Source organism: Gadus chalcogrammus, chromosome 3, assembly GCF_026213295.1.
Source record: "Gadus chalcogrammus isolate NIFS_2021 chromosome 3, NIFS_Gcha_1.0, whole genome shotgun sequence".
In the NCBI taxonomy this organism is placed as follows: Eukaryota; Metazoa; Chordata; class Actinopteri; order Gadiformes; family Gadidae; genus Gadus; species Gadus chalcogrammus.
Genome location: NC_079414.1, coordinates 24,049,817 through 24,074,298, shown reverse-complemented (window position 1 = coordinate 24,074,298; position 24,482 = coordinate 24,049,817). Strand labels below are relative to the sequence as shown.

The following is a 24,482-nucleotide window of genomic DNA, read 5'->3' as shown; positions in this document are numbered from 1 at the left end:
TCAGGGGTCTGGGTTAAATGGATTGTGTATGTCTGAATCCTGCTTTGTGCACCCTTTTGAAGAGACGCCTAACTCTACCGGCAAGTGTCTTTGGATGGAAATGCTCCTAAACTAAATGGCTAATAGCTCTATAAAATATAGCCCTACACGGGATGAGATCACACCCCTTTAGGGGTGTGATCTCATCCCGTGTAGGGCTATATTTTATAGAGCTATTAGTGTACAAAGGATATTTTACGTCCTCATTACCTCAACTTAAACTCTGCCCCTTATGACGCCTGCATGAACTCACGTCTCCTCCACAGCAATACTCAGAGGCGGCTCAGCTCTACGAGAAAGGCCAGTACTACGACAAGGCAGCCTCCGTGTACATCCGCTGCAAGAACTGGTGAGCCCCACGTCCTCTCACTCTCTCTCACTCTCTCTCACTCCACTGGTGAGGCCAACGTCTCACTCTCTCTCACTCCTTCTCACTCCACTGGTGAGGCCAACGTCTCTCACTCTCTCTCTCACTCCACTGGTGAGGCCAACGTCTCACTCTCTCTCACTCCTTCTCACTCCACTGGTGAGGCCAACGTCTCTCACTCTCTCACTCCACTAGTGAGGCCAACGTCTCTCACTCTCTCACTCCACTGGTGAGGCCAACGTCTCTCACTCTCTCTCACTCCACTGGTGAGGCCAACGTCTCTCACTCTCTCTCACTCCACTGGTGAGGCCACTGCTCTCGCTCTCTGACTCAACATAAAGTCAAGACTATTTATACTGCGCCTTTCATACACAAGGTAAACTCAATGTGCTTCATGGAAAAAAACATGTCATACAATGAATAATGAAAGAATAATCCATCAACGATGTGACAACAGCATTAAAAATAATGCGTGGAAGACATTAGGATGGAAATAACAAGTCAAAAGTGAACAATGGTCTATCAGGAAGGTGAACATACAGGTTTCGACCCCTGGTTTAAAGGTAGTCCGGCTGGGCCACAGCTCTCAGATCAGCAGACTGTGTGTCCATGAACTCACGGGACTGTGTCTCCTCAGGGCCAAGGTGGGGGAGCTGCTGCCCCAGGTCAACTCCCCTAAGATCCACCTGCAGTATGCCAGGGCCAAGGAGGCCGACGGCAGGTGAGTGTCCTGCCTTTAACCCTACCTTCAGGGGCCTCTCCCGACTTTAACGGGATAGAGCAACATTTTTAAGACAAAGTAGTTCTCTGACTCATGTACTACAGTTAGAGGGTAACTTCTTTATTATTATACCTAACATTTAGTGTGTGTGTGTGTGTGTGTCGCTGTGTGCTTATGTGTGTGTGTCTCTGTGTGCTTTTGTGCGTGTGTGTGTGTGTCTCTGTGTTCTTGTGCGTGTGTGTGTGTGTGTGTCACTGTATTCTTGTGCTTGTGTGTGTGTGTGTCTCTGTTCTTGTGTGTGTGTGAGTGTGTGTGTGTGTGTGTGTGTGTGTGTGTGTGTGTCAGGTATAAGGAGGCCGCCCTGGCCTACGAGAGCGCTAAGGACTGGGACAACATGATCAGAGTGCTGCTGGACCACCTCAACAGCCCGGAGGAGGCGGTCCGCGTCGTCAGGGAAACGCAGAGCATCGACGGAGCCAAGATGGTCGCCAGGTCAGACCGCGATCTGTGATCCATGAATGTGTACACAGACAATGCTGACTTGCTGCTCGTATACGCCACGACAAATACAAGCTATACAAATAAAGCTTAGCTGACTACGAGAACAAACTGCAAACAAGAATGCAGAACGCAATTTGAGAGGATTATTTATTCATACAGTCCTTTTTTTTTTGTTTGTATCCGTTATATCCGTGTGGACTTGAATCGAATGTTGCCCAAGACAAAGTTTCTCTGTGGGAGACAGCAAGTCTGCCAAACAGGCGATGTACTGTATCCCTTCTGTTTCTGCTCTGGCTAACACACCTGATGGCTGAGTTCCAATACATTGTGTGTGTGTGTGCGTGTGCGTGTGCGTGTGCGTGTGTGCGTGTGTGTGTGTGCGTCCCAGGTTCTTCCTGAGGCTCAGTGATTACGGCTCAGCCATCCAGTTCCTGGTGTTGTCTCAGTGCAACGACGAAGCCTTCCAGCTGGCACAGCAGCACGGCCAGATGGACGTCTACGCCGACATCATCGGTGCGTGCGTGCGCGCGTGTGTGCGCACGTGTGTGTGTGTGTACACGCGCGTGTGTGCACGTCTGTGCCTGGAAAATAGTGATGAAAGCGTTTGTGATGTTGCATAAAAACAATTGTCTGTTTGTGTGTGTGTGTGTGTGTTTGCGCTCGTCGGGTGGGTCTATGCTCACGTGTGTGTGTGTGTGTGTGTGCGTGTGCGTGTGTATGTGTGTGTCTTGTCGGCGTGCAGGCCCTGACGCCACCCAGGAGGACTACCACAGCATCGCTCTGTACTTCGAGGGCCTGAAGAAGCACCTGGAGGCGGGCCGGTTCTTCCTCAAGTGCGGCCAGCACAGCAGAGTAGGACCCCACTCCCCCCCACCCCCCCCCCCACACTCACTCACCTGCCTCACGCTCCGTCCACCCGTCCGTCCGTCCTCACACCCCTCTGTCCCCCCCCCCCCCCCCCCCCCCCCCCTCTGTCCCAGGCCCTGAAGCACTTCCTGCAGTGCCCCAACGCTGATGACAGCCTGGCCATCGAGATGGCCATCGAGACGGTACGTCTGTCTGAAGGTTCTGTCCGTCTGTCCGGCTAATGATGAGTAAGGATTTACTGTGAGTGTGTGTGTGTGTGTGTGTGTGTGTCGCTGTGTGCTTGTGTGTGTGTCTCTGTGTGCGTGTGTGTGTGTGTGTGTTCCAGGTGGGCCAGGCCCAGGACCTGTCTCTGACCAATCAGCTGATTGATTACCTCATGGGGGAGAGTGACGGCATGCCCAAGGTACACGCCAAAGATCGTACTACTACTGTAACAACTAACCCTCACTCTGTAATAACTAACCCTAACTCTGTTATAACTAACCCTAACTCTGTTATAACTAACCCTAACTCTGTACAAACTAACCCTAACGCTGTATAAAGCGGTACTCTGTAATAACTAACCCCTAACTCTGTGATAACTAACTGTGTGTATAACTAATCGAAAAGCGCACATCTATGTACGTCGATGCCAAAGAGACAGGAAGCGGCTGACCTATGACCTCATTTCCTGTCCCCAGGACGCCAAGTACCTGTTCCGCATGTACATGGCGCTGCAGAGGTACCAGGAGGCCGCACGGGCCGCCATCATCATCGCCCGGGAGGAGCAGTGTGCAGGTACACACGCACACGCACACACGCACACGCACACGCACACACAGTGTTTCGGCTGTAACGATGGCCTCACTGACCGCGCGCTCTCCGGTCCTCAGGGAACTACCGTAACGCCCACGACGTGCTGTTCAGCATGTACACAGAGCTGCAGACACAGAGGATCAAGATCCCCGCAGAGATGGGGACCAACCTCATGGTCCTCCACTCCTACATACTGGTCAAGGTCTGACGGGCTGCTCTCCCTGAACCTGTCTCTCCCTCCGTCTGTCTCTCTCTAAACCTGTCTCTCCCTCCGTCTCTGTCTCTCTCTGAACCCGGCTCTCCCTCCGTCTCTGTCTCTCTCTGAACCCGGCTCTCCCTCCGTCTCTGTCTCTCTCTAAACCTGTCTCTCCCTCCCTTCTCCTTGAAAATATTTTGTTGGGTTTTCAAATTGTTAAGTAACTTAGAGATTTTTCAAAACATCTCCCGCTGATTGGATGTACAACCTGAGGGCCCCGGGTCAGAAGGACCGTTGTGTGTGTGACAGGTGACAGGGGACAGGTGTTAAGTGGGCTGTACCCCGTGTGTGTTCTGCAGATCCACGTGAAGAGGGGGGACCACCTGAAGGGGGCGCGCATGCTCATCCGCGTCAGCAACAACATCAGCAAGTTCCCCGCACGTGAGTTCACATCAGCGGCGCACGGTCTGCACTGTGGTCTCGGGGCCAGCAGTCCTATTGGGGGGGGCAGCAGAACTCTTGGGGGGAGAGGGGCCGGGGCCTGAAGCTGGGCCTGAAGCTGGGGCCTGAAGCTGGGGCCTGAAGCCGGGCCTGAAGCCGGGCCTGAAGCCGGGCCTGAAGCCGGGCCTGAAGCCGGGCCTGAAGCCGGGCCTGAAGCCGGGCCTAAGGCGGGGCCTGAAGCTGAAGCAAAAGCGTCCTCATCTTGTGCTAGTGATCTTCTGAAAGGTTCCTCCACCGAGTGAATGGATTTCTTCTTGCGAGAAATCCATTCCCTAGGTGGAGGAACCTTTCAAAAAATGTGTTTTTCTACACAGTGTTGGTTTGAAACCTTGACCCACTTTCCCAGTTTCCCGCTGCTTGGCCGAGTTCTTGTCTGCTTTTGATAGTCTGTCTAATAATAGCCTCCAGCACAAACAAATATGAAGCGTAAGAAAAATAAAACGCCTGTTAAATTGACCCAGATTTAAACTTACAGCAGAATGCAGCCTGAACCCCGCGCTGAGTCCTTGAAGAACGTCATATCGTAGTGGATGCACTGGGATCGTTGGGTATCTCTTCGTCACACACGTGGGCGTGCGTCCGCCGTAAGGGCAGCGCTGTGCTGACACAAGTCCTGTGATCCCCCCCCCAGACATCGTCCCCATCCTGACGTCGGCGGTCATCGAGTGCCACCGCGCCGGCCTGAAGAACTCCGCGTTCAGCTTCGCCGCCATGCTGATGAGGCCCGAGTACCGCAACAAGATCGACGCCAAGTACCGCAAGAAGCTGGAGGCCATGGTCAGGTGAGGGGCCCTCTGCGATCAGCCCGGCGGACCACCGCGCCCCATCGACTCACCCTAACCCCGTCACTGATATCAAGTGTTTAGCCTGTGTGTGCGTGTCTGCACCCATCGCACTCCGGATCATCCCTGGAAGGAGGGATCCCCCACTGTTTCGTCCTTGGGCCTAACATTTTTTTTTGTTCGGTTCCGGTTTTTCCGACCGATCCCTGTCAATTTATGTGCGACCCAAATTATTTTATGAAAAAACTATTCTTACAGCACCTCTTCATTCTGTACAAGGATGAGCGCATTCTCTCGTTTTTTAAAAAGAAAAAAACCTACCTATCATTCGCTGCCGCTGGAAAAATTATAAAAAAAAATAAATAAAAATTCCCTACCTACCCATGACCTCAACTGACAACCAACAGGAATTTTTTTTTAGGCCCTGCTGATTAAGGGAGTTTTACCTTGCCCTCTGGGGGGGGTGTTAGGGTTAGGGTCAGGGGGTTGTCGTGAATACATGGCCTGTGAAGCCCTTTGAGACCGCACCCCGTGATTAAGAGCTTAAAGGGGAGGAACTGACTGGACGAGCGCCGTTGTGCCCCTGCAGGCGTCCGGACACGTCGGAGGTGGAGGAGGAGGCGACGCCCTGCCCCTTCTGCGGAGCCCAGCTGCCCCAGAACGAGCTGATGTGCGGCTCCTGCAAGAACAACCTGCCCTACTGCATCGCCACGGTGACCGCCGCGCCTCACCGCCTTTACGGAGCCTCACCTAGCGAGAGGAGGGGGGGGGGTTTGATCCAATAATAATAATAATAGATCCGTTTTTTATAGCGCTTTTCTAAGTACTCAAAGACGCTTTACAAATAAGAAAGGAATACAGACAGACAGTACAGACAATCAAACAAAAGGGGAAAAAATAAACAACAACACAACAATAGGCAGCACATTCAGAGAGCGGGAGAGAGTGGAAGATGGAGGAGGATGATTTGTCCAACGTCGTAGGTGGTCCTGAAGAGATGGGTTTTAAGTCGACTTTTGAATGACCAGAGTGTATCAGAGTTTCGGATGGCCGGAGGGAGGGAGCTCCAGAGGGTATCTACACGCTCGGTTTAACGTCTCCTCTGAGAGGCCTGCCACTGCGAGGGACAGTCCTCTGCTCTGGGGGCAAATTACCGGTTACGTTGGACAGAGGTGAACTCTGACCCCTCTGCCAGCACCACCTGGTCCCCTACCAGGCGTTAGCCAGCCGGCTTAGCGTAGGAGACACCAGCAGAGCTCGGTTACGTTACTCAGTGTCAGTCGAGCCATGGATTAAAGGGGAGATATCATACCACCAGGTGTGAGTGTGATTAGCCGCTACAAGCCGTTTCAAAAATCTGCCCCTTCTGACATCACAAGTGGGCGTGTCCACCTAGATCTGTGCTGGATAGATGAGCAACGTTTTGCTACGGTCCACTGGGTAGGCTGGTAGACTGATCTATCCAGCACACATCTAGGTGGACGACACGCCCACTTGTGATGTCATAAGGGGCAGATTTTCGAAAAGGCTTGTAACAGCTAATCACACTCACACCTGGTGGCATGATATGTCCCCTTTAAGGTTTCACTCAACACCATTATCCTATGGTGAAACAATGAGACACCGTCTGAAACACTTCACTAAATGTTTGTGTTTCCATGTCGACTGTTGCCAGGGTCGTCACATGCTCAAAGAGGACTGGGCTGTGTGTCCGCACTGTGAATTCCCCGCGCTCTACTCCGAATTCGTTCTGTGAGTCACACACACACACACCTCATGCAGAGTCTCCATCATCGCCCCCCCTCTTGTGATGCGTTAACGAAGGGGATCCGACCGCTGTGTGCGTCTGTAGGTTGTTGGAGACGGAGAGTGCGTGCCCCATGTGCTCCGAGACGCTGACGGCCAGCCAGGTGAAGAAGATCCCAGATTGCTCCAGTTACTTACAGCCTCAGGAAGAGGAGCCATGAAAACAAAAACACCAACACAGCTGCGTACTCCAGCTGTTACAAGTCACTGATCGGTTTTGTATGGGTGTGTATGTATATTGAAAACGTAGTTTTCCAGCCTCAGTAATAAGGATGGTGAATATTATATTCCGGAAAAGCAATAACTTATGTACATAATAATTTGTATCATTTAATTAAAAAGGATTCTCTTGTTTTGACTATTGAAGTTCTCCTTTCACCACTTATCTGATCTCATACAGGACTCATGCAGGACTTAAAATTAATCAAATCACTTTGTTGTGAATGTAATGACCTCACAAATTAACCCGTTTTTTTCTTATTTATGGATGAACTCTGCTGTTTCAGTATAAAGTCCATCCACATAACTATAGTAGGGAGGTAGCAGAATAGTAGGAATTCAGAAAATGAACCAGAAATCAATTCAGCTTTTTACAAAGATTTATGTACAGAACTGTTTGGATGTCCAGTTGACTGCTTCTCAAAAGTGCAAGAAAAGAGATTCATGTACAGAGCTACGTTGGAGTATTGAAGCACACACAAGTAACAGCATTGGGCTTTTACGTCAACTATTTACAGGTTACAAACACTAGTTGTAACACAGCTGTGGACCATGGAGTCGTTCTGCTTGACATGATGTATTCAAACGGAGCAAACCAGTGGAGAGATCCGCACGTTGCGGTGGTCACCTCCTGATAAGAGCGGCTCCGTTCTCCACGGAGACACCAGTTATTCAGAAACAGAGCATCACTTCAGCCCGCGTCACAACCAATGAGGGCTCGCGTACCGGAGGCGGGATCAGACAGGAGCCAATAGGGAAGGGAGGGTACACAGGAAGACTGTTCTTCATGATCTGGGGCAGAGTCTCACTTCTTGGCCTTGGCCTTGACCTTTCCCCTGGGTTTGGGTTTCTCAGAATCCTCATCTTTAACCTTCTTGGTCACCTTGGTGGTTCTCGCTTTAGCCTTAGCCTTCCTCAGCTGCAGAGAAGACGGAGAGAGAGAGAGAGAGAGAGGGGGGCGGGCGAGGGTTAGTCACAGGAAAGCTGGTGGAAATATTTGCTCTTTCGACGTGTTCCTCACGTACTGTACAAGACATATACGAGCCTGATATTGGTTTCATAAGCGGTTCACAAACAGCTTTGTTTAAAAATGAGCCCGTGGACTCTGTCGTGTATTCCAAGACAACACAAACAAACAAGACACTCAATAAGCACGGCTGATCCTCGCTCCACTACTACCGCCACACAGCGCACTCCACCACACACTAGGGATGCACCGAATATTCGGCCACCGAACATTTCCGGTCGAAAATGACCCAAAACATAATGTTCGGTTTCGGCCGAAGGAGTAAAAAGGCCGAACATAATACGCTGAACATTTTTATTTATTTATAAAAAAAAAAATATATATATATTTTTTTTTTAAAAAAGGTACATTGTTCTTAAATTCTTCCTATAATGTCTGCTGGAATGTTAGAAAATGTTAAATAAATATTTTGTATCAAATTTGAAATTGATTTTTTTTATAGAAAAGCAAGACAAAAAAGTTTATAAAGGACATTTAATTGTTTGATTTATGCAATGGTGAAAAATTAAAGCAAATTGAATGAAAAACATTAAAAGACACATTCGGTATTCGGTTTCGGCCTTCGGCCAACTGTTTCAGTATATTCGGTTTCGGTTTCATTTCGGTGCATCCCTACCACACACTCCTGCCTACCTTGATCATGCCGTCCATCAGGTTCTCTTCCTCCTCCTGCGACTCCTCCTCTGCCGGTGCCTGCGAGTCCATCTCCTCTCCCCCGAGCTCGCCCCCCTCCCCGCCGGCCCCCCCGGCCCCCCGCCGCCCCTTCTTGACCGCCTGGAGGGAGTAGGGGGTCAGGTGCACCTCGCGGTTGTACGCCCGCGTGAACGCAGCCTTCACCTGGGAGGGAGACGGGGGACAGCGTCGTCACGCACAGCGCGAGCCCGTTAAGAGCTTTAGGCACGGCGCCCGCGGGGACGACACGGCGATACACATCGGGAGCCCGATATACATCTGAGCCCGTTAGACACGCACGCAGGACAGGTACCGCTAGCTATGTGTGCCACGTCTGCATGCATGGTCATAGCATTACGTTTATCGTTAGCATCCTGCATAGCGGCTATGCAGGATGCTAACGATAAACGTAATGATAAGCGCGCTAAAGATAAACGTAATGCTATGACCATGCATGGCGCGCACACACACACACACACACACACACACACACACACACACACACACACACACACACACACACACACACACACACACACACACACACACACACACACACACACACACACACACACACACACACACACGGCGTCCGTACCTTGGGGTCCAGCTTGGAGTAGGGGTCCGCCTGGCCCCCCCACACGCTGACCTCCATCATGTTGTCCACGTCCTCCTTGATGAGCTGGTAGGCGTCCAGCAGCTGCACCGCCTCGCCGGCCCCCTCTGCGCCCTGCCGCTGCAGGGGGCTCAGCAGCGCCCCCCGCAGGTAGGGCAGGTAGTCCAGGTTCACCGCCTGCTTGCTGCTCAGCGTCCTGGGAGACGGGCACAGGTGGGGGGGGGGGGGTTGGTACCGTGTGTCGGAGCACCGTTTGAGAGCCTAGGGGTACTAGAAGGACCCTAGGGGTACTTTGAAGGATCCTAGGGGTACTAGAAGGACCCTAGGGGTACTTTGCAGGGTCCTAGGGGTACTTTGAAGGGTCCTAGGGGTACTTTGAAGGGTCCCAGGGGTACTTTGAAGGGTCCTAGGGGTACTCTGAAGGTTCCCAGGGGTACTTCGAACATTATAAAGATGTTGTCCCTGCTGCGCTCACCTTAAGCTCATGTGCGAGGCCAGCTCCTGGATGATGCGGGCGTGTTTGTTGGTGGAGGAGAACTTGCCCAGCCAGCTGGGGAAGGTGGGGAAGGAGTTCATGTAGCCGCGCATCAGCTCGCCTGGCAGCACGCTGGCGTACACCGCCTGGACACACACACAACACACACACACACACACACACTCAGAGGCGGGCTCCAGGCTACACACAGTGCCTCCATGTGTAGCGGGTGCAAGGCCACACATGGTGCAGCGTCTACGGGCTGGGCAAAGCTAATCTGTACCGCAAGGCGAAAGGTCAATGTGAAAGAAAAGAACGTTGAAAACAACGGCTGGAATTCATTGGTGTGGTTATTTCAAAACAAGTCGCGTAAGAAAACGCGTGAGTGAGTGAGTGAGTGAGTGAGTGAGTGAGTGAGTGAGTGAGTGAGTGAGTGAGTGAGTGAGTGAGTGAGTGAGTGAGTGAGTGAGTGAGTGAGTGAGTGAGTGAGTGAGTGAGTGAGTGAGTGAGTGAGTGAGTGAGTGAGTGAGTGAGTGAGTGAGTGAGTGAGTGAGTGAGTGAGTGAGTGAGTGAGTGAGTGAGTGAGTGAGTGAGTGAGTGAGTGAGTGAGTGAGTGAGTGAGTGAGTGAGTGAGTGAGTGAGTGAGTGAGTGAGTGAGTGAGTGAGTGAGTGAGTGAGTGAGTGAGTGAGTGAGTGAGTGAGTGAGTCATCACCTGCGTGGGCAGCAGGGACCAGGTCTGTCGGGAGCGGATCTGTCTGTCCACCAGGTCTCCGTCACAGATGGAGTCGGCGGTCTTGCTGAGCAGCACCAGGTGGGCCTTCATGTTACCTCTGAGGGGCAGAGCCGAGGGGATAACGTTACCACCACCACCACCACCACCACCAATACTAGCTAGTTAGAGGGTTGCCTTGTGGGTGCACGTGTCTCCATATGCATGTCCGTATGTGTGCGTGCGTGCGTGCGTGCGTGTGTGCGTGCGGTGTGCGTCTCCTTGTGTGTGTCTGTGTGTCTCCGAGTGCGATGCCCGTCTCCGTACGCGTGCTTCCTTATGTGTGCGTACGTGTCTCCTTATGCGTGCGTCTACGTCTCAGGGTGCGTGAGCGTGCGAGACTCCGTGTGCGCGTGCGCCGTCCTCACCCGGCGGCGACGGGCCTCACGTTGATGTAGTTCTCCTGGACGAAGAGCGGCGCCAGGGAGTAGTCGTGGAAGAAGAGGTCTGACTTGTCGATGAAGCTCATGCGGGCCGCCTCGTCGCCCGCCAAGAAGACCTTGCGGCAGACGTCGAAGGGGCCCATCTTCATGTCCTTGCGGGCGCCGGCCGCGTCCGTCTTGCACTTGTCGAAGCTCATCACCTTGTCCGTGGCCGACCACATGCACAGGTTGTGGAGCACCTGGGAGGGGGGGGGGGGGGGGGGGCAAGGGGGTGCAGAGGAGACCAAGGTTAAGGAATAGATACTAGTCATAATCATGTGATTTACCCCAAAACAGCGACTGGCGTTATCCAAAAGTCACCATCTTTCTCCACTCAGCTGCCGGTTTCACCAGGAGAGCTGGACTGACCTCTGGTGGGGTGCTCTGTGCGCTACACCACCACGTATTAGTAAGATAGAAAGAGGAGCGGCTGTATTTTTAGCTGGCATCCGGATTTTTCTAAATATCGGCGTAACGGCAAACCTTGATACCGCCCCAAGCCTAATATACACTCCTTTTGATGTCCGGTTCATTGTGATCTGTTCCAGAGGAAGGCGTTCTGTCTGGACCCCTTCTTCCATCTCAGGAGATGAAAAAAAAAAAAAAAAAAAAAAAAAAGGACAATTTGGTCTGGTATTTCATAGCCAGTGTTCCCCACCTGTCGGACATCATGATTGGACGCCAGGATGATCTCGTTGAGGGCCGGGGGTGGGATCTTGAGGCCCTCCTTGAAGGCGATGGACATCATGGCTCCCTGGCAGAGAGAGATCCAACAAATAGGAGAGAAAGTGGAGGGAATTGGAATCGGAAGGGAGCACCTCATTGTGGCAGAGCCGACGATCAAAAACGTGTCCCAAGACCATATGACGTAAAACCTAACCACTGCGCTACAGCCCAGGGGTCGGCAGCCAGCCGGGGGCCCCCCGCCGTAGTGGGGCCCCTGGCACTGGGGGCCCGGCGCTCACCTTGATCTGCTCCACACGGGGCCGCTGGAAGCGCAGGTCGAAGCAGTAGTTGGCCAGCGAGCGGATCTTCTGGTGGTTGCGGTCGTTGCACATGCAGATGATGGGGATCTTAGACGTCTTGATCAGGCCTATCATCTCCTGAGGTCAGAGAGGGGAACGGGGGGGGGGGTCAGAGACTCTTCTCACACGAGGACCCCGCTCTGCTCCCACACAGCTGAACCTGTTCTACGTGGTCACCTGACCAGAGTCACCTGATCAGAGTTCACCTAGCCACTATGAGGCTAGGTGAACTCTGGTCAGGTGACTCTGGTCAGGTGACCCCACCACTTCTACTTATTGTATGTTGTACGTCTTATTTTATGTTGTACGTCTTATTTTATGTTGTACGTCTGATTGTATGTAGTGTGTCTATTTAGTGATAGTACTGAGTTGTGTAGCTTCTTATCCTAGCTATCTTTGTTGTTAACGGGGAATGGGTTAACCTAGTGATTGTTGGTGCTCGGCACTTGGTTCCGTGAACATCCTTACTGTAACGACGGCGATATTTTTTCCCTTTCTGATGACAAATGTACTTATTGCAAGTGGCTTTCAATAAAAGCGTCCGCTAAATGCACTTGATGTAAATGTTCGGTCTGCTCACCTGTATCCCCCCGCGGTCCTCGTTGCCCGCCATGCCGTCGATCTCGTCCATGATGAGGACGTGCTTGCTGCTCACCGTCTGAGACGTGCCTGCAGGGAGAGACACACTTCAGAACGTGAGCTCAACTCGGTTCAAGTGTTGTGCAGCACTACAGAATTAAAAAGGTGACATGTTATACCACTTTCAAAATGGCTAATCACACTCACACCTAGTGGTATAATAGGTCACCTTTAATAACAACCCATGGAAGAAGGTTAGAGACACTTTGCAGGTCGGACAGGATTTCCTGGTCCATCAAGCTTTTTTTATTCTGTAGACATTAAGTAACATGCATGCATTTGAACAAAAGGAAAAACGTGCAGTGAAAAGCTCCACGGAAAGACTTGAAGATACAGGGTTTCCCGCAGAATGTGTTGGTTAAGTTGGTGGGGTTGGCTGACAGAACGGGGGGGGGGGGGGGGGGACGACCATTGATGCCTGTTATCATGAAGGCTGTCAGATTGTTGCCCTGCAGCCTGATCTATGCACAGAGAGTGCATGAAGTTTAGAATATGTAATACTTTTCCTAGGCTGTAAAGTGCTGTGGGAAACCCTGGGATATCCCTTTCATATTTCTTTGCCTGTCATGCTTGGGGTAGCTTTAGGGCAACAACACGTTGGACAGCAACCCATCTCACCCCGCCCGGAATCCTAGCACAAGCCCCAGGGCATCGGGTCAAATGAGTGATGACTGAGTGAACTTTTACCGGCGTAGAAGTTCTTGATGCTCGTGTTGTTGAGGGACTCTGCGATCACCTCCTTCAGGGTGTTCTTACTGCGCGTGCAGCTGGCGTTCATCTCCACATAGGTGTAGCCCAGCTCCTGAACACACAAACAAGGGGCTCTTACTGCCAATCATCTCCATCGAGAGAGTGAGTGAGTGAGTGAGTGAGTGAGTGAGTGAGTGAGTGAGTGAGTGAGTGAGTGAGTGAGTGAGTGAGTGAGTGAGTGAGTGAGTGAGTGAGTGAGTGAGTGAGTGAGTGAGTGAGTGAGTGAGTGAGTACGTGAGTTTGAGTACGTGAGTTTGAGTACATGAGTGAGTATGTGAGTGAGTGAGTACGTGAGTGAGTACGTGAGTGAGTGCGTGAGTGATTACGTGAGTGAGTACGTGAGTGAGTACGTGAGTGAGTACGTGAGTGAGTACGTGAGTGAGTACCTGAGTGAGTACGTGAGTGAGTACGTGAGTGAGTACGTGAGTACATGAGTGATTACGTGAGTGAGTGAGTGAGACTGACCTCACAGACCAGCGCGGCGGTGGTGGTCTTCCCCACCCCGGGGGGGCCGGAGAGCAGGGCTGCCTTGAACGAAGAGCCATCGTCTTTAGCGCTGCCAAACTTGCTAAACTTTGCAGCTGGGGTCGAGACAAAACAACCAATCAGGACACGGTGAGACAAACTGAACGAGGTTCTTCATGGTGAATGGGCCGCTGACAGAACTCCTGGTCCATTAGGGTTGTGTCACCTCAAACAGTCCCTCCAGAAAAATGTGGCGCTTGTTTGTGATTGTTGCGGCCAAAAATCCTTGATTATGCAGCGCGTTTTCTTAAAAAATGCGATGAAATATGCAGCATAATTATGCAATTTTATGCGATGAAATTGCGGGAAGTGACGTAATTACGTCACTTCATAACGTTCCCATGGCAACAGGGGGAAATGGCTGCTCTTGTGTTTAGTAAACGCAACATTTTTCCACTTTATGCTAAGATATATGTGACATTTTTTGCAACGAAAATGCGGGGATTATGAAATCATGCAAGCCCCAAATATTTTGCGCGGAAATCTGCAATTTATGCGGTGAAAGTGCGGCATATCTAAAAAAAGCGGCCCCCGCATGAAAATGCGGACTTCGGCTGATTAAGCATGAATTATGCGATCGCATAAATCGCGTGTTTCTGGAGGGACTGCTTAAAGATGCACCGACATACCTGGCGGTTTGGCCCCGCCTCCAGCGTGGTGCCGGTGCCAGCTCTGGAGCCACCGCACCAGCTTATTGGCACAGCTCTGCTCCCCCTGTTGGCCAATCACGGCCTTCAACGAGAGGGGGCGGTACTTGTCCACCCAGAGGAGGCTGGCCTCCTCTTTCACCACGGCCGCCCGGGAAGACGAAGAGGAAGAGGAAGAGGAAGAGGCCGGGGGACTGAGGCCGAGGCCGCGGCGGACCCCCGAGGCCGCCCCCCGCCCGGGCGGCGTGGCGCTGGTCCCGGCCCTGCCCTCCCCCCCCCGGGCGCGGGACTGGCCGGTCTTGGAGGGGCTGGGGGTCTGGGGGGACCTGGAGTTGCCCTTGGAGGGGGAGACCTTCTGGGCCCTGGGGGGGGTCTTGGAGGGCTGGCTGGCCGCGGTCCGGCTCTTGGACACTTTGTTCTGCGACGACAGATAAACAAAATTACTATTTAAAAAAATATACAATTCAAAAAAGAAACCCAGTTGTGATTGAAACACTTAAATCCAACCACAGATAAAGAAGCAATTTTAATTTAAAGTTATTTAAACATTTATGAAGACGGCTCAAAGTGGGGCATCCTTATGGTAGAACATGCAGGTTAAAAACAGTGAGACCACAACAACAACAACAACAACTCAGACGGGCAGAGGACATCATGCTGACCTCGGCCTCCGCGGCGATCTCATACTTGGACTTCTTCCCGGGCTTGGTCCTTATCAGCTCCAGCAGGCCGTCCTCGTCCAGGATGGTGGTACCCAAGTTCTCCGCCTGGCCAGCCAATCACAAAGCACAAGGAAACCCAGCCAATAGGACGAGAGGGATTAGCGTCAATGAGGACGGAAAGTAAAGCCAATCAACAGGACGCATCAGAGATGGGGAACGATAGGGTAGGGCGATGGATGAAAGCCATTAGGATTTTGTCTCAAACAACCACCAAACTAATATAAATCGAGTTGAAACAATATAAATGTACTTTATTTTAAAGTACATTTATTTAATTCATTCAAAGAAAAGCTGGATTTATATTTATACATTATTTTTAGATTTGAACATTTTCCTCTTGAACATTTTGTGTACTTTTAAAAAAGGGGGAAATTCAAAGTTCTCAGATACAAAGAATTTTTTTAGACAGAAAATGCTTCATGTTTTCAAACTCCAAAAACAAAAAAATAAATAATCGGGATTTCCCTATTGACCTAAATAATCGTCCATAACCAAGCAGCCCTGCGATGAGTATCACTCCGAGTGCCAGGTGGGTTCCCCCCAGACCACGGCTACATTAAGAGGTCCAGCGGTCACCTTCTCCGTCTTGGAGACCCCGCTGTCGCGTCCCGCCACCAGGTAGCTAGTCTTCTTGCTGACGTTGCCCGTGACCTTGCCCCCGTAGCGCTCGATCAGGGACTTGGTGTCGTCTCGCTCCATGGACTCCAGGACCCCCGTCAGCACGAACACACAGCCCTCCAGACAGTTGGCCGCACCCTGGAAACACACACAAGGTCAGCGGCAACACACAAGGTCAGCGCTAGCACACAAGGTCAACGCCAACACACAAGGTCCGCAGCAACACACGAAGGTCAGCGGCAACACACGAAGGTCAGCGCCAACACACGAAGGTCAGCGCCAACACACAAGGTCAGCGCCAACACACAATCCTGCATTAACACACAAGGTCAGCGTTAACTAGGGTTGCCACGGTGTGGACATTTTCACACCGAGTAATACGCTCGTGTCAACACCGGTATAAACGGTATTAACTTTGAAACTAGGTCAACCGCCATCTTCTCCGTCAACTCTCCTCTCACACTCGCTGGCAGCGCGCCAATTCTCGGCGTCTTATAACGTTCTATTTATAATAGTATAATATAATTGTATCTATCAAAAGCTCTGTGCGCCTCCGGATGGCCGTAGCGCGGGGAGCTCACGTAGGGATTGGGCTTCGCGGGGTTTGTTTACCGGCGTTGCTATGGTTACCGGTCTTGTAAGAAAGCGCCAATTCACTTCCAATTCACTTCCACACAGAGCAGAACTGTGGCCTATTCTACACATTTAAATTTTCTTAATTATATTATTCATTTTTACTGAATTTGTTTTTTATTACTGAAAAAAAATCAAAAAGAATAAACTCGGTGTTGCCGATGTGCAACACAGAGTAATCGGTGTTGGCCTCAACACCGGTAACACCGGTAACACCGTATACCGCGGCAACCCTAGCGCTAACACACAATCCTGCATTGTCACGTTCTCTAACCCTGGTGCCTCCCTCACCTCGCAGGAGCGGAAATATCAATCATTATTTGATCCAAACAATTCAGAAAGACAATCCCAATAATGTTCTACCAAGAGTGAAAAGGCATATAAATGGCGTCATTAAGTGATAAAATGTACATTAGCACATAGGGTCTGTCTTGTGTATGAAGCGTGCTGTGTAAATAAAGTTGCCTTGACTACCTTGGGGACTTCCTTGGAGCCCAGTGCCCGCGGTCCGTCTCGGTTCAGGTACTCCCTGAAGCCGGAGGAGTTGCCCTTCTTCTTCTCTGCATCCTCCGTGCTCTGGGACAGCGGCACAATGGGGGGAGAAGCCGTCAACGCACCATCGACACACCATCGTCACAATAGAGAAAAACCCACAGACAAACCATCGACACAACAGAGCAAAACCACAGATACACCATCGACAGACCACCGACACACCAGAGCAAACCACCATCGACAGATCAACACAATAGAGAAAAACCAGACACAAGATCGACAGACCATCGACACAACAGAGCAAACCCTCAGACACACCATCGACAGATAATCAACAGACCATCAACACAATCGAGAAAAAACACAGACAAACCATCGACACAGAGCAAAACCACAGACACACCATCGACAGAACAGAGCAAACCCACCAAAACACCATCAACAGACCATCGACACACGCTTCAGGTGGTTTGTAACAAGCGAAGTGTAACAATTTTTTTGAATAATAATCCAGTTGCAGCGTTTGCCCCCACCTCTGCGTCCTTTGGGGAGGTCTTCAGAGCGCCGGGCGGGGGGCCGGGGGCATCACTTAACACTCTGCGCGTGGACTTCCTGTCGGCGCTGGAGGGCGCCAGCGGCTCCCTCTTGGGAGACGTTTTAATCTTCTCCGGAGAGATCATAATAACGCTCCTCTCCCGTGTGACGGTCGCTTCCCCTTTCTTCTCCTCCTCCTCCTCCTTCTTCTTCTTCATCATGGCCAGTTTGGAGCTGGCTCTGATTGGAGCAGAGGGCTTCTGAGGGGTGGGGCTGATGGCGTCCTCAGGGGCGAAGTCCTCCTCGCTGGTCTTTGAAACGGAGGCCTTGCTGGTCTTACTGGGAGAGGGACTGGAACCCCGTTTCTCAGCCAGGGAGGGAGATTCCTTGCGGGCCTGGATGTTCCCAAATCATGGAGAGACACACACACACACACTTAATATCAACAGAATGAAACCATCCCTCCATCTCTGTGTCTTATCAATCAGAAGTCAGGCAGGTAATGGCAGCGATTTCATTTATTCAGAATGGCAAAATAGGACCCTAAACTGTAATCGGTTTATAACGCAGCGAACACACACACACACACACACACACACACACACACACACACACACACACACACACACACACACACACACACACACACACACACACACACACACACACACACACACACACACACACACACACACACACACAGCCCCCGCTGCGAGTGGCAGACGCCTCACCTTCTTGGCGTGGGGTTGCTCGTCCAACATGGCGAGGGTTCTGGCGAAGTCTTCGTCTTCGTGCACCTGCCTCTCCAGCTGGCCAGGGCGAAGGTCGCGTGGGTGGGTGGGGGGGGGGGCAGGAAGAGGGTTAGAACCACACGGTACCTCCATGAACACAGCACGGATATAGACGGGCGCGCCTTGGTTCAAAAAGGGCGGCGGGGGGGGGGGTCCTACCTCCATGTCCTCCTCCTTCTGGAGCTGCTGGGCGATGAGCTCATCGCTCTGCTGGTCCGGACTCGGCTGGGGAGGATCAGAACGGGGGGGGGGTTATGAAAAACAGAGATGAGAAGAGAAGTGTTTTCTATACAAGATAGAGCCCTGTAGTATGAGGAATCAATGATCAAATTATGAATACGCAACCGTGACACTTCATGCCAGGTATAAGACCATACCAACAGAACCAAAACAAGAATATATAGGCCAACAAATAATAATAAATACAATTAATAATATTACATATTATTCAAATTCAGAAGGTTATTTTTTTCCAAATATGCTCATCCTGAGTGCTATCTTTTATATCTTTATATTATAGAGCTATCGCACGGGGGGGGGGGGGGGGGGGGGGGGGGGGGGGAGAAAACAGAGACACCTGGCGGAGAACAAAGACTCACTGCCTTCCTCTTGGCACTCGCCACCAGCTTCTTCTCCGAACGCTGAACACCGCCGCTGCCAAAGTAGTCCAGGACTGAAGTGGGGGTGTGTTTGGGCTGGGGGGGAGGCGTGGCCTTGGGCGTCCTGGGTACCGGGGGGGCAGGGGTCTTGCGGGGGGTTTTGCCCTCGCTGGAGGAGGGCTTGACAGGAGACGTTATGGTCTCCTTTGATCCCCGGGAGGACTTGCCCGCATTCTTCTTCGTTGTTGTTTTTGAGGTACCGTTCTCCTTGGGTTTGGGTTTGTTCTTGAAGGACAGGAAGTTGTCACTGTCGGAATCTACGAGCAAAGAAACCCAGTTAAACAGTAGGCAAAATATCCATTTGGCATTATACCGTTTTTTATTGAGGTAGAAAGACATAATTTAACTTTGTGTAAAATTGAGTGTGAGGTTACCAATTGGACTACATAATTCCAGCACATGTTATGTTACCATTGGTCTGCAGGAGGATGCAGATATATATATATCTGACAATGCACCTTAAAACTTGCCTGTTTCAGAGACATATTGCACAGGATCCTTCTTAGCAGAGGGCTCTGCCTTGCTAGGTTTCGGTTTCTCCTTGGATATTTTCTTTTCTTTAACTGATTCCTCCTCAGAGTCTGTGTCCAGGAAGTAGACAGTAGATGATAACAGAGGACAATGAGATGAACAAGTCAACGTTTATCCCAGAATAGAATGTTTGTTCATAATTCAAATTGTGTGCGTGAAAGGCTCCGTCATCAGGTGACAGTAGTCGGCGCTTTACATAACTTGACATTTTCCTACCAGATTCTATGATCGCACGTTTATTTCGTTTCTTGACACTTTCTCTCGGTTTTGCTTCGGGTTTAGGGCTTTTGATCTGAGAAAGATGCAAAGAAAGACAAAATAAATAAAAATAAAACCCACAATTTGGCAAATCTGTTCACACGGATCACGATGTTAATTTAATTCTTGCCTTGGATGGCCTTTTGTTTTTATTCTTTAGGTCTTCGTCTGAGGAAGATTTAGGCTTCTTCGCATCTTTGCCGGGGTTTCCATTTGGGGCGGTCTTCGGCGCTGCAGGTTTTGCAGAAGTTGGCGCAAAAAACCGCCTTATGTCCTGGGTTATCACAGAGAAAGAATCGCTCACTGTATGCCAACTGCTTCATCATTTCGAACGAGAATATTGTACATTCCCAATAGTTTAGCGTTGTGCCTAAGAAATCTCCGACATGTTTCTTAAATGTCCAAATCGGGGGAGCATCAACACAAAACTGTCACATTTAAACAACATAGCACAAGCTAAACTTAGCTGCGTGGTTCCATCCTCCAGATAAAGAAATGTAAGGCCTGATCTACTAGACTACTTCTGTTCAACGCAATTTGTGGTTTAACGCATAGGTATAAATCCAATCTAACAGAATATGACATACCATACTGAACACAGAAAGTTCCGCTACAGACTGTCAATCCCAAAGCAATCCCAGTATATGCTTGGCGCGAAGTGGTTGTGATGTTGGACGGTGTCGCTTGGTGATGACGCCGTGTTGGCAACTGAATGTGCATCGACGTACTGGAAGTTCTGGTCCATGTCGATCATTATTTCCATAAAATGGAACAGTACCTCAAAATAAGTTACTATGGAGTGGTCTGCGCTGGACGCCCCATCCCAACTTTCGGACAGGTGAATGTGACGCACTTCACTTTCTTCATTTACATTGAACTAAAGTCCTATGATCGTGAAGACATGAAATATTATCCTATATGAAGCCCTTTTGTAAAATGTCTAAGGAATGTAGGATATATCATTCCTAAAATAGGATAAGCCCCCCAACAAAGTTGAGTACAGAAAGATGACGCGATGTCCTTCTGGCATAGCCGTGCCTTATGTTGGCTTACAATTTCATGGGTTTATCTCGGTGACAAGCAGCAGTCTAGTCATTAGTTTCATTTGAAGCTGGTTATGAAATACACATCCTTTCATAGTGTATATTTTACAACACATTTGCACAGCTTAAAACTCAAACCAGCCCTTCTGCTAGTGTGTGCTCAACATTTTGGCAACACTTTGTTCTGATTGCATCTTAATTTCATAAACTGGCATTTAAAAGATGGAACCTAGCACTAATAGTGACAAACACCATAACTTGCAGAAAACACAAAGCAACATGTTTGTTTGGAAAAGTGGGGAAGTTTTATTTTTCAAGGAATAGATTTAATTATTCTCTTGTGGGACCACCGTTGTCTTTTCGCTGACGTAGATCCCGTCCAGAAACTTTCTGATGTCCTTCTTTTTCACGGTGGTGGCCTGCTGGATCAAGGCAGCTGTGGGGGGGTGGAGAAAACAGAATGAGAACAGGGTCATGGGTCACATGCCGCAGCATGCGGGGGACTATCACGCTTAGAGCTGCAGTTCATTCACTTCCTGCTTTAAATGCAAGCGCGACAATCAATGGCTAAACAAAATAAAAAACAACAAGGAGGTACCAACAGATACTCTGAATGCCCCAAAAAAAAAGAAACACAATAGTTGCATATTTACATCAAATGTGGAAATGCAAAATAAATTGGAAACATGCAAAATGTAAGATAATCACCAGTGGAGGGTAACAACAAGTGTGCAACAGACTTAAGTCATATAAACCACCATGAAGTGCAAAGTTGACCATTGAAAAAAAATAAAAAAGAAGCTTGATGAGGCGACATTCAAACGATGCAACCGTTCAAAGCCGAACACAAGTGCTCAACCCGTGAAGACCACCGTGAGGCTTTTGCTGCGTTTGCTAACCTCTAGTTGTTTCTGCCTTCAATCCTGACGTTCCAATACTGTTCCCTTCTCAGACACATAAATACCATCCAAAAACTTCCTGATATCCTTGTTTTTGACTGTGGTGGCCTGTTGAATCAGAGCCGCTGGAATGAAAAAGGCTTGGGGTATAAGCAAAGTACAGAGGATACAAACCAGTCATGGAACAACGGTTTGGGGTCAAGGGGAGATACAGAGGGAAGTTGTACAAGTACAACGATGAGGTTGGAGAGTAGGACATCAGAATGGTGACAGGGAGCCAGCCCATGTATAATGAAGACTAGCGGTGCTCTGGAGGACAATACTGATGGATGAATGAATTCATATTGTACACGGTATGATAAAAGTTCAACCCCTTACTGCAACACAAAACAATCCCTTTTAGATGGATGGTATTCTCCAGTTCCGAGGGAGGCAGGTCTGCTCGTTAATCTTTCTATTAACAAGGCTCCTACTACAGAGCAGACCCATTTCTCATACAAAACACTTCATTGGACCGTTAGCCCAGTGTCAAACTACATTCGATGAGTCTTGCACCAACCCAGACTACATTTAAAATCAACGTTAAAAAACGTTTGCACTTTTAACTTATTCGAATGTTTTCCGTGCATCTGTTAAATCCTGTTTTCATGTCTATGAATACAGTTGCTAAATGTCTTTTATGCATCCTTTTGTAATCGTTTTTTTATTTTATTGTATGAAATGTTGCTATGAGAAGCACATTGGGTGAACCTTTTGTGAGTATATAAATCAAGCAGACTTGAATAAAACCCAGATATTTAAACATTTGACCAAGACTGCATCATAACAGTAAGCATTACTATGATTTACTTTATCCAGTTTTTCATTGGCAAATATTAAAAGAGTACAAGCCTTCAAATACCCAGGAACTATAGGAGAATACACCTCGTTAGGTCGAGACCAATAAATGGTTTGTGATTATGACATTTGAAGTACTTGAGAAAAATCTTAAATGCTGAAGTACAGAAGTGGATGGAAATTAATTTGGTTTAAATGTTTTGATAACAAATAGATGAACATTTATGCATGAACCATACAATAACTTTTTACAATGAAGACAAGCCTGTTAATGCACATGTGAATTCAAACAGCAAAGATCAAGACCAATATTGACACAAAGATGATCATGAACCATTTTAATCTAGCAAACCAATTCAATAGCAAGATGTAACCTGACAAAATGTCTTAAGCCAATTCCAGATGGATTTAAGGAGTAGGTAAGACTCCATAGGTCAGATTAAACCAATACTTTTAAACCCTCCTAAAATGTAACAGAAGCTGACGAAGCAGCATTAATCGCACCTCGTCACTTAATCTTAAACCAGGGATGGGGGAGGTCTCACCTGAGTTGGACACAAGCTCCACATCATTGCCCTCCAGCACCAACTCGTCCTTTTGGGCCGTCGACAGAGCACATCCCACACCTGAGAGGAGCAGAGCATGACGTGAGACAAATGGATAAAATAACCCAACAATTCAAACTGCAACCCCTTCATTCGAGGGGACTATTGTACAACAAGTCAATTAAAGTCAAGTTAAAATGCATCTATATTTAAAAATGCCTCAACATCTAATAATCCAGATGGAGGAACCAGGAGACTCACCAGCTCTCATACGAACACGGCGGATGTACTTCTCCCCCAGGAAGTTCCTGATCTCGACCAACGCGCCTCCCTCCTGGATGACCACATTGATGGGGAAATGGGCGTACACAGAGCGCATCTTATACCTGAAGCCCTGGGAGGAGAAACATGAAATCAGCCGGTTATAAAGTGGAAGACGGAACGATGCCTTTTCCAAATACATGAATCATTTTTACACAGGAGTGTAAAAAAGCAGCTTAAAGTTAACTATGGAGGCAGAGGCCCTGCCACCACCAAATACATCAGGGCATTATTGGCTAAAATTAATGTTGGCGAATGGCAAAAGTGCCCCGTTGAAACAGGGCTGAGACGAAGAGCAATATAATTACCATGGTGACACCCTTGACCATGTTCTGGACGTGACTGCAGATGGTGCGGACCGTGGCCAACTCCTTCCTGTTCCCCCACCATTTATCCACGCGCAGCTGTGGAGACGAGACACACAGCCTTACAACATCTATAACAAAACACAAACTCCGCAATGCCTTACAACAGCAAATCTACCAAAATTGTCAGTCAGGCTAATGTAACAGTCCAGAACTCAAACACATTTGAGAGATGCTTTAGGTCGTTCAACGAAGCACCAAAGATACAAAGTAGATGAACAGAAAGGGGGCCCACCTTTTTGTTCTTCTTTCCCAGGAGGCTGAGCTCCAGGTTGATGTGGTTGAACTCCCTGCGGAGTGTGCCCCGGGGTCCCTTGACGATGACCGTCCGGCCCTTCAGTTTAATCTCCACTATAAACAGCAGAGAGAAAATAAGTTTACACAGAACTCTTCACATTGGAAAGTGAACACATCTCAAATCCATATCTCGGATAGGCCAACTTACCATTGTCGGGAATGTCGACAGTCTGGTTGCTAAGAATGGTCTTCATTCTGGAATGGACATGAAGAGCAATGCATTAGCTTTGTGGACTTCACACAAGGGTTAGCGGTGGATGTAGTGGTCAAGAATAACGTGGGTTCCAACGCGTTGCACAGCTTAGTGCAAATTAAGGGTAACATGCAAAGCTTGTCATATAAATATAGAAATGTCCATAATAGCCGTTTCAGCAAAGCATTAACCTAACTTATTGAATCGTTACGTGTGACAAGTACAGCTAACGCCAGGCTAGCTCATCAGATGTGTCCGATCACTATGTTGCAGTTAAACAAGCCAATTGTACACGCACAGGGATGTCAAAATTTCAAAGAAAGTCATAGTAAACATTGCTTAGCATTTAGAATATTAACAATCAGAAGGGCAACGTGCT

The 24,482-nt window shown here is 49.2% G+C and overlaps 3 protein-coding genes across 4 annotated transcripts in view; 1 reads left to right on the top strand and 2 right to left on the bottom strand.

The window, feature by feature from the left end:
• wdr19 (WD repeat domain 19) overlaps positions 1–6,936 on the top strand; it is a 17,588-nt gene extending 10,652 nt beyond the window's left edge. The window contains exons 23-36 of the mRNA XM_056586856.1: positions 306–388; positions 1,044–1,127; positions 1,473–1,619; positions 2,017–2,141; positions 2,371–2,480; positions 2,609–2,677; positions 2,821–2,898; positions 3,176–3,272; positions 3,368–3,492; positions 3,846–3,927; positions 4,619–4,769; positions 5,359–5,482; positions 6,445–6,521; positions 6,622–6,936. Of these exons, the coding sequence (XP_056442831.1) occupies positions 306–388; positions 1,044–1,127; positions 1,473–1,619; positions 2,017–2,141; positions 2,371–2,480; positions 2,609–2,677; positions 2,821–2,898; positions 3,176–3,272; positions 3,368–3,492; positions 3,846–3,927; positions 4,619–4,769; positions 5,359–5,482; positions 6,445–6,521; positions 6,622–6,736 (1,467 nt within the window). The 3' untranslated portion in view covers positions 6,737–6,936. The remainder of the gene's footprint in view (positions 1–305; positions 389–1,043; positions 1,128–1,472; positions 1,620–2,016; positions 2,142–2,370; positions 2,481–2,608; positions 2,678–2,820; positions 2,899–3,175; positions 3,273–3,367; positions 3,493–3,845; positions 3,928–4,618; positions 4,770–5,358; positions 5,483–6,444; positions 6,522–6,621) is intronic.
• Positions 6,937–7,033: 97 nt separating this feature from the next.
• Positions 7,034–20,842, bottom strand: rfc1 (replication factor C (activator 1) 1). The gene is made up of 23 exons (XM_056586857.1): positions 20,191–20,842; positions 19,734–19,877; positions 19,562–19,637; positions 19,285–19,395; positions 18,755–19,071; positions 18,315–18,380; positions 18,096–18,173; positions 17,364–17,759; positions 16,810–16,911; positions 15,661–15,840; positions 15,025–15,129; positions 14,345–14,780; positions 13,656–13,771; positions 13,128–13,242; positions 12,382–12,470; positions 11,742–11,879; positions 11,435–11,530; positions 10,723–10,976; positions 10,298–10,415; positions 9,585–9,730; positions 9,092–9,305; positions 8,455–8,658; positions 7,034–7,713 (listed from the first exon to the last, which is right to left on the bottom strand). The coding sequence occupies exons 1-23, from the start codon at positions 20,191–20,193 to the stop codon at positions 7,600–7,602; spliced, it is 3,618 nt and encodes a 1,205-aa protein (XP_056442832.1). The 5' UTR covers positions 20,194–20,842; the 3' UTR covers positions 7,034–7,599.
• Positions 20,843–20,928: 86 nt separating this feature from the next.
• Positions 20,929–24,161, bottom strand: rpl9 (ribosomal protein L9). 2 transcript variants are annotated; one of them, XM_056586867.1, is made up of 7 exons: positions 24,059–24,161; positions 23,849–23,964; positions 23,557–23,652; positions 23,189–23,321; positions 22,928–23,008; positions 21,546–21,670; positions 20,929–21,082 (listed from the first exon to the last, which is right to left on the bottom strand). In XM_056586867.1, exons 1-6 carry the CDS (start codon positions 24,102–24,104, stop codon positions 21,564–21,566), a joined length of 579 nt encoding a protein of 192 aa, XP_056442842.1. In that variant the 5' UTR covers positions 24,105–24,161; the 3' UTR covers positions 20,929–21,082; positions 21,546–21,563. The 2 variants fall into 2 exon arrangements, with proteins under 2 accessions (XP_056442842.1, XP_056442841.1); XM_056586866.1 differs by lacking the exon at positions 21,546–21,670.
• Positions 24,162–24,482: the final 321 nt, after the last annotated feature.